The sequence below is a fragment of the Electrophorus electricus genome, chromosome 12 (genome assembly GCF_013358815.1).
Source record: "Electrophorus electricus isolate fEleEle1 chromosome 12, fEleEle1.pri, whole genome shotgun sequence".
Lineage (NCBI taxonomy): Eukaryota > Metazoa > Chordata > Actinopteri > Gymnotiformes > Gymnotidae > Electrophorus > Electrophorus electricus.
Genome location: NC_049546.1, coordinates 4,197,490 through 4,207,011, shown reverse-complemented (window position 1 = coordinate 4,207,011; position 9,522 = coordinate 4,197,490). Strand labels below are relative to the sequence as shown.

The window sequence follows — 9,522 nt, the reverse complement described above, 5'->3', positions numbered from 1 at the left end:
AGGAGCATGGAAGTCAGCAGCACAGTCAGTATAAAGATCTTGACAGAGTCTGTATATAGGTGAAACAAAATAATGACATCCACAGTTTATATATTAGAAAAGGTGCAGGTGATCATGGACGTCCTGGAATAAGGAGAGCCACTAGGAGATCATGATCCAGAATGCTCAGGTAAGACTTTCTCACCACCATAAGAGATTTAGACCTCAAAGCTCAGCACTCTGCTGATTACTCAGCAATGCTACCCTTCACTAATGATTAAATTAGCCTGTTTCTGGTTCTCCAAACATTTTTACTGACCATTACCTCTTTTTAACACCAGGATTTTCTGGGTGGCAAGTAGCTTGAAGTGAGTAGATTAGGCCTTGTGTTCTTCAGCCAGTAACTCCTGCTGACTCCAGCTATGCCAGCTTTGACTCTTGAGGAAGATCACTGTTGCAGTGGTTTATGGTTCTGGCCTTTACAATGTTTAATCACAAAGCTTTTTCCAATAATTTTCTAGAAACAAATTTTTTCCTTATTTCAAATCATAATGCAAATGAATAATGAATGATGCACGGGTAGAGTGATGCAAATGCTATGCTATTCTGTTTTTGCAATGACAGATTAACATTCCAGAATCTAAACATTCAGCACCCCGAATATATGTGAAATGCTACATACTGTCCCAGAGCAGTGATTCGTTATGTAGATCTGTATTCCAGTAAATCCACTTTGAGACAGCCTGTTTCTATAAATAAAATTAAATCGAATTGAATCAAATTATTCACATTAGGTTTCAACAAACTGTGAAATGTTTCTGGGCTTAACCAAAGACACCCCAAATACAGTCAGCTAAGACAATCTTCCGATCAATCTCATATAAAGGCAAAAAATAAAGACAGGAATGGTAAAGTGCAATCACTGTAATTTCCTCCTGCACATGCATGACGTCATGAGCAATAGCAACATCCTGTAAAACATGAAATATGCGAAATGTTAAAGCGTCTACTTTTGAGCATAGCTCATTTCTGCATCAGGAGACGCGATGCTTAAGCGCAAAATGAGCTGTGGCGCGAGATTTGTATTGCGCACAATGAGTGTGGAAAGAATTGGGGGGGTTTTTCAGCATGAAGTACCTTGCATATCCAGCATGTGGCGCAAGCAGATTGCAACGCCGCTAACGAAGGAAAGTTCGTACGTAATTATCAGTAAATGCCATCATAGTTTCACTGTAAAAAACATATATTGGTAAATACACTGGCCCAGCAGTTCTAATGTAACACAAGCCATGCTCTTCTCCAGGTGGTGGAGTTAAAATGCCCAAGATTTGTGCTTTCATGGCGCCCGAGTGCTTGTAGCTTTCTCTGCAGGTTTCTACGGTCCAAAGTAAACCCATAGAGAAAGGCCAGCCAAGAAGACGTTTCAAGTTTGTTACAAGTTTTTTTATTTTCTTTAGAACAAAATGCTCATGCAGTATTTCAATTAAGGAAATTCTGTTTGAAGGCTCTCTCAGAAACTTCAAGCAAGGTGCAAGAGAGATCTATTTATCCTTTCAAATAAATGTTAAAGGAGATGAACTTATTCTTTCAGTTTTTATTTTTAAAAACAACACCACCACCAACAAAACAAATATGTGTTGAATTATTTATTGCAATATGAGGTCAGATAAAAAAATATATAATTAATTAATTAATTATTTACTTAATTAAAAAAACCTGAATCAGACTGGATTAAATGGTTTACCTAACTCCTGAATAAACCTTTCAAAATGATCAAGCTGAACTTGGATGGAACCAGATAATTCAGTTCAAACTTCCACTGAGATTAAAAAATATATATTTCAAACACATAATATAACAGTTAAAATTTAAATTCAAATAATTGTAGTTCTAATGAAAGAGCAGACAATATTTTTAGCATTTGGCAGACACTCTTATCCACATCAAATGCATCAACTATCATATCAACTATCATATCATTCTATATTTATTAAACTTCTAAAAGTGCAACTGTTTAAGAACTCGTTTAGGATCAACCTTTTACCTTTTACATTTTAATAAGTACAGTTTTATGAATAAAAGTGACCAGATCATGTGTGTTTAACCTGTTCAAAAAATTTGGGTCAAGGTATGGGAAACAAACCATGTGGCACGCAAGGCTTGCTGTCACATAACCTTATCTGACACTATAAAATACCACTGTTACTTCAAGTGGTTGTAGCTTGGGAAGGAAAAAATGAAGGGGCTCGTGATAGTGCTCGCTCTGTTTCTCTGCGTTTTTGGCAAGGAGACCTTTGAGGGGTAAGTTATTTCACATTGAGTAAGTTGCAGTCTTTCAGACAGTTTGGTACGTTTGAGTAAGCTGACATTTCAGAGTTTTTGTCACATTGGGTTGCAGTCGTAAATTGCCTTTCCTACATTAACAGGGAAGTTTCTGGCAGGACAATACACATGTTAAAGTGGAAGTGACAAAATTGCAGGCGTGATATTTTTGATACGTTTGTAATAGCCATGGATACATTTTCACAAAAATGTTTAAAGACCACTACATTTGGTTGTCCAATAAATTTAGCCATAACAAAGCATTACTTGTATTTTTCTATTTATCTATTCGAGTGTGCTTGATGACACCAATATGTTTCTAAAAGACACCAGGTTCTTCGAATCACTCCTATAAGTGAGGTGCAAATCAATCTCCTGAAGGAACTCTCTAAACAGGATCATCTTCTGGTAAATCTTCTGGTAGTTTTTAGAACTCAACAAATCTATTCTAACCTTTAAAAAGTGGAGTTAGCTAAAGATACTAGACTGATCTGCTCAGTTGTCGACCAGTGGAATTTCTTCCTCCACGTGAAGTAATACTGATTGTCTACTATGCTACTAACACTAACTAATGTTCTTGCTTTTGTTGTGCACAGCTGGACTTCTGGACAGAGCCCATTCATGATTCTTTGGCAGTCGATGTCCGTGTTCCTTTCCACAGTCTCCAGGCTGTCAGGGCTTTCCTAGGATACCACGAGATCCACTATGAGATCATGATCCATGATCTTCAGGTGGGATTTCGTCACAAGTCTAGTACGGAACTAGACCTAAACAAAAATGGTGGAAGTTGTAGTGTCTGAACTGTTTTGGCTTTGGGTGATCACTGCCTCCTTTTACATTAGGATCTTATGGACGAGGAACAACGAGAGATGATGAAATCTCGTGCTTCTCAGCCCAGAACAACCGATGGCTATGACTATGCCAGCTACCATACTTTCAGTGAGGTTAGGATTTAAGTATTTTAATGGTTTGGCTTTTGTTGCACATAATGTGTGCAATGGCATCATTCATTCATTTAGTCAGTTATTTATTTATTAGAATATTTAATTAATATATTTATTTCAAAATAGTGTCATATCATATTTTAATTTACAGGGTGGAGTATGGTAAATATTTGCTGTCCATATAAAAATGCGCTAGATAAGTCATGTGAGGTGATTCACAGACTCCTGGATATTTGACCTTTTGCTCAATTTCTAATTGTCTTCTGATTTTCAGATTACCTCTTTCATGGACATGCTAGTACAGGAGAAACCTAATTTTGTTAGCAAACTTGTGATTGGGAAAAGCTACGAGGGCCGTCCCTTGAATGTTCTTAAAGTAAGTCACAACCAATGGGAATTATCTTTTTTTTTTTTTAAAGGAATTGTTTTATTCCTGTAACAAATACAGAAGGTGTACAACATGAAACTAATAATGTAGAAATAAGTAATTCATTCCTAAGAGGTTTTTTTTTTTGTTGGTCTCACACAGTTCAGCACTGGGGCTAACCGCCCTGGTATCTGGATTGATACTGGTATCCATGCCAGAGAGTGGGTCACACCAGCCAGTGGAACCTGGTTTGCCAAGAAGGTTTAATTTAACAATTTTCTTTTTTACTGACAACACAATGTTCTACTAATATCATCCTGAGGACTGAAATACAACCTATTTGCAAGTACATATGTAACATATGACTTTAACAGCCACACCCATATATCTGTGCTTTCTTTGTATAGATTGTGTCTGACTATGGACATGACACTGTTCTTACTGCCATCCTTGACAAGTTTGACATTTTCCTAGAGATTGTCACCAATCCTGATGGATTCCATTTCACACACACTTCTGTGAGCTCTCAAAAATATTCATAAACACATGAAGCAATGTTATTAACCCATATAAGGGTTTTATAGTGTGTGCAGTTACACACAACAGTTCCCAGTAATGAAGTGAGTGATGTGATTCTTTTTGATGTGGCATATATGTAGAACCGTATGTGGCGCAAAACGAGGAAGCCCAACGATGGATCCATTTGTGTTGGAGTCGATGCCAACAGAAACTGGGACGCTGGCTTCAGTGGTACGATACACTTGACGTGCCTCATGGACTTTTTTTATTTTTGCAGTTCATAGGTATCACTGACCCCTGCTAGTACATTACAGCAAAGGAGCATTTTGATGTTCTGTCCCCAGGTGCTGGTTCCAGCAACAATCCTTGCTCTGAGACGTACCGTGGACCTAGTGCTCACTCAGAGCCCGAGGTCAAGGCCATCGTGGACTTTGTTAAGTCCCATGGGAACCTCAAAGCCTTTGTTTCCATCCACAGTTACTCTCAGATGCTTCTCTACCCTTACGGTTACACCAGGACTCCTTGTAAGGACCAGGCAGAGCTGGTGAGACCAGCAAAGATAACTCTTTTCTTCATTCTATTGTGCTTGTAGATAATGTTTTGTGGTGAATGAAAATCTTTTTTGTAGGATGAACTTGCAAAGAAAGCAGTGACTGACTTAAAAAGTTTGTATGGCACAAACTACAAATATGGCAGCATCATCAATGTTATTTGTAAGTAGAACAAATTGAGACCTCAGCCAGTTTGTTTCTATGATGGGCATCTACTTGTATTAGAATAACCTCTTCACATTCCTAAATGACAGAATATCATTCATTTTGGTAGCAGTGCACATCAAAGTGTTTTTAGGTTACCCTGATAAAATTGCTAAAATGGTTATGTTGCTAAGGGTTATGTTGTGAATGAAATTCTCTTGTCCATTTTAAACACCAACTACTCACTGTAATCAAGCCATCAATTATGTCTCTCAGACCAAGCCAGTGGTGGCACCATTGACTGGACCTACAACCAAGGCATCAAGTACTCCTACACCTTTGAGCTGAGAGACACTGGTCGCTATGGTTTTATGCTGCCTGCCAATCAGATCATCCCTACTGCAGAGGAGACATGGCTGGCTCTCATGGCCATTATGGAGCACACTAAAAATAACCCATACTAAACTGGGTTTAACTGAAGGCCTCTCAAGTAAAGAGTCAACTGGAACAATCTTCTAATTAATCTAAACCAGCAGCTGAGGCAGATTTTGCAGTCTGTTGCACACACAGTATGATTTAAAAAGCACACAGCTCAAGTTATTTGGTTAAATGAAAAACATTGTTCAAACAAGCTTGTGTTCTGTTTTATGATGAGAAGATGATAGCACATGATTTGTATGAACACGATCCAAAATGTTTTCATTAAAGTGCATTACTTGTCCAGCTCTCAAATAAAATTTGTGACTGAAAACTGAGCTCTTTTATATACCAACAACAGCAATTATTTGGTCACTGGCCTAGTGTGCAGGATGCTTCTGTCCACTTCCACAATGGGATGACTTATAAGGCTCTTGAAGTTCTTTCAGGGTGTTGTCACAAACAGCAGCAGGTATTGACACAGTAACCACCCCGCCCTGCTGTGGCTCATGCTTTATCTAGTTTGATATGGACATATATTTTGGGTTATCTGTTTAGTAATATTTTCTAAGGAAGGTAAAACCTTTGAAGTATGTGCAAGCTAAGACAAACACACTGATTGCTTTGGTCAGAATAACTCACTGTATTCCCGCCCCACAGAAGCAGGTGGGCCTTCTTGGCTCCGGGCATGAACAGTGATCTGTGTATTTTTGTGCCAAAGCAAACAACGAGTTTGTAAAAAACATCTGAATCTGTTCTTAGTTAAGAAAATGTTATACTCAGAGGACCAGAGTCTGGGAATACAGTTTTAACATGGGTGGCTGGCTTGCTAAACACTTGTTAAACTAACATATGTGGTACAGTGGTGGATTTCTACAGACCTCCTCAAGATACCACTTTGTGCAGAAAGTCTCTTGCTTTGTGTAGTTCCTCAATGTGCCAGACTAAGATTTTTTTCAGTTTTTTCACTGATGAGTTGAAAGTGAAGTTCATCAACTGAACATGTGTCTTCTGAAACTGAACTGTAGATACATATGCAGGGTATTCAGAACTTACAAACTAGATTATCATGCTGTCTACACCTAATCCCAAGGCAATATAATGCAATGAAAAAGATTGACTCATATATTGTATTTTATTTGTAAGGCCAATAATCATTAAAAACATGATCAGCTCTTTGATAGACATTGCCACTGTTTTCTGTTGCTGCACACTTTGAAACTGTATATCCTGCTATTGTGACGCCTATACATCCATTGCTAAGACAACCAACACTGATTGTGAAGGAGTTAGCCATAGTTGTCAAGAATATATATTCTGTTTTACATTTATGGGATTTAGCTGACACCTTTATCCAAAGTGACTTACATGGCTGAGTGCAACTCTGAGAAATTGAGGGTTAAGGGCCTCACTCAGGGGCCCAACAGCAGTAACTTGGCCGTGGTGGGGCTTGAATTAGCAACCTTCCAAGCACAAGTGGAATAACTTAACCACCAAGCTACCACTGCCCTGCTTTCTCTAGATTCTCCAATACCCATACTTGTATCATGATCCCAAACTTGCAGATGTTAACAATATGCTAAAGAACTTTGCCTAATGATGTCAAAGCCCTAGTAACAAAAAAGATCTAGAAGAAACTAGAACAGGTTAAGGATTAAGGGTGAGAAAAGGGATGTAGGTGATCTTTATGCATGCAACTCTTCAAATAAAAAAAGATTACAATTGTGATGATTACATTACCCCTGATATATGTACATTTTTTAAATATATGCATAACATGAACCTGAATAACTACAACAAAGATCATCATCATCATCATCATCATCATCATCATGGAATATTTTATTCAGAAAAGAAACCAACACAATAAACATAACAGGAATTTACCCTTACAATCTAGAGTGTGTTAAGAGAAACATAAAAACATAATTATATGCATTGTTAGAGCATAATTATGAGAAACAGAGTGGTCATTTTATCCGGAATCACACTTATGAGTGTTTAAACTGAACTGAAAGGTGAAATGAACTTTAAAGCCATGAAGAATAGTTTACTCATTTGGCATAGTGGAATTTTTTTAATATATGGAAAGCTATCTTATTCACATTTACCTGATGCTTTTATCCAAAGCGACTTACAATTATGAATGAGTGCAACTTGAGCAATTGAGGGTTAACAGGGGTCCAACAGTGGCAATTTGGCAGTGCTGGGGCTTGAACCAGCAACCTTCCGATTACAAATCAAACCTTCCGATTACAAAACGAAAGTGCTGTCGGTCCTCACGTCTCCGCTTGCGTCATTTCTGGTACACAGATGTTTAAGGGGTATGTGTGAATGTGGTATTGTGTAATATAATATTTTACGCATGTAATGGCCCGAGTGCCGCAGTGTGAGTAGCAGGACACACGGACTCCCTCAACAGAGACACACGTTTGTTAAACAAACACAAATAACGAACACAATAGCGCGCACATGCAACGTCTGACACATCTTACAAATAACGTGAACATAATCAAAGAGCGACAAGGCTGTGCACACCAGCAAAGGTTTAAATACAGACAAACATAACACAATAAACCATGTGCATGTCCAGATCACTGTAACAGATGATTTACAGATCGGTCTGCAGAACCAGACTGAAGAGGAGCCCTTTAAGGTAAGATTTCCCCAATATTTTTTTATTGTTTTCTTACGTGTTTGAAATAATGAAAAGTAAAAAAAACATTAAATTTGAATATTGGGCTTGGACAAAAAGAAAGGTTACGATTTACATTTAGTGTGTGTGCATCTGTTTGCAGTTGGATTTCTGGACGGAACCAACTCACAAGTCTCTGGACATGCTGGTGTGGGAGAACCCTAGATTTGTTAGCAAATCTTGATTGACAAAAGCTATGAGGGTCGTACCCTGAATGTTCTCAACTAAGTCATGATCATCAATAATATTCCATTTCCATTTTATTATTAAAATAATAAGTACATTTTTAAAATGTTATCATACTTTTTAAATGTACCTTTGGCAGCAAAACATTACAGTAGTTATTATCTGCTTTCACAAGGTTTAGCACTGGGGCAACCCTCATATCTGGATCGATACTGGTATCCATGCTAGAGAATGGATCACACAAGCCAATGGAACCTGGTTTGCCAATAAGGTTCAAATCAGCCTTGACTAAACTCTTTACAGTACTCTGAAAAGCACATCTAGATAGATCATCCCTAACTCAAATACCTCTGTTTTATATTCTGTAGCTTGTGTCTGACCATGAAAAAAGTCCTGGTTTGAAAGCCATCCCTGACAGATTTGACATCTTCTTGGAGATTGTTACAAACCCTGATGGCTACTACTACTACACCCACAACTCTGTGAGTCTTCAGACAGTTGGACATAGTTAAAACTGACAGTGGTCTATGACTTTTCAACTTTATTGTGAGTCTTTTTCAACTATTCTTATTGATAGGACTGCTGGTGGCTCAAAACCAGGAAACCTATGCCTGGATTTAACCACAATGGAGTTGATGCCAACAGAAACTGGGCTACTGGCTTTGTAGGTGCAGTGTCAATACTGTATGTAAGCAATTTTAAAAAATGGCTACAAGGCTCCCTTTATGTCTCATGTGCTAAGCAGTAGATCATAGCTAAAACATGATTTCAATCCTTAACCCACAGGCCCTGGCTCTAGCATTTACCCTTGCTCTCCTATTTACTGTGGACCTAGAGCTCACTCAGAGCCTGAGGTCAAGGCCATCTTGGACTTTGTTAATTCTCACGGGAACCTCAAAGCCTTTGTTTCCATCCATAGTTACACTTGGATGTTTCTCTCCCTCTACGGTTACACCATGACTCCTTGCAAGGACCAGGCAGAGCTGGTGAGCACTTAACCAAAACCACGTTTACATCTCTGTGAATTACCACTGATGTATAATTTCTATATCCAGTTTGAATGTTTGTGTCAATATGTTTTCGAAGTATGACCTCGCCAAGAAGGCCACCACCAATTTGAATAGTAAAAATACAATTAATTACAAATATGGCCAGGTAACTCCAAACTAAATAAAAGATAAATGTCCAGTTAGTGGTGGATTCATTGACTAGACATATGACCAGGACATCAAGTCCTGCATCTTTGAGCTGAAAGGTGTCAGCCAATCAGATCGTTCCCAATGCTAGACATGTGGCAGGGTCCCATGAAGCACGCCAAGAACAACCCGTACTAAACAGCTGGGCTTACACAAGCAGATCTTACCCCAAATAAATGCATCATTCCCACAACATGGAGGA

General features: G+C 38.4%; 1 protein-coding gene and 1 pseudogene across 1 annotated transcript; both read left to right on the top strand.

The window, feature by feature from the left end:
* Positions 1-2,210: 2,210 nt before the first annotated feature.
* On the top strand, positions 2,211-5,344 carry LOC113584988 (carboxypeptidase A1-like). The gene is made up of 11 exons (XM_027022260.2): positions 2,211-2,280; positions 2,628-2,709; positions 2,898-3,032; positions 3,144-3,245; positions 3,520-3,621; positions 3,775-3,873; positions 4,020-4,130; positions 4,272-4,362; positions 4,476-4,675; positions 4,760-4,844; positions 5,103-5,344. Exons 1-11 carry the CDS (start codon positions 2,216-2,218, stop codon positions 5,288-5,290), a joined length of 1,260 nt encoding a protein of 419 aa, XP_026878061.2. The 5' UTR covers positions 2,211-2,215; the 3' UTR covers positions 5,291-5,344.
* A 1,267-nt stretch (positions 5,345-6,611) lies between these two features.
* LOC113584979 lies at positions 6,612-9,411 on the top strand (annotated as a pseudogene).
* The last annotated feature ends 111 nt before the right edge of the window (positions 9,412-9,522 follow it).

Excerpts from the sequence above, each read along its gene's own strand:
- LOC113584988 (XM_027022260.2), top strand. The coding sequence starts at position 2,216 with ATGAAGGGGCTCGTGATAGTGCTCGCTCTGTTTCTCTGCGTTTTTGGC. Across the intron at positions 3,246-3,519 it reads GCTACCATACTTTCAGTGAG|ATTACCTCTTTCATGGACAT; the intron begins GTTAGGATTTAA and ends TCTGATTTTCAG. Across the intron at positions 4,845-5,102 it reads CAGCATCATCAATGTTATTT|ACCAAGCCAGTGGTGGCACC; the intron begins GTAAGTAGAACA and ends TATGTCTCTCAG.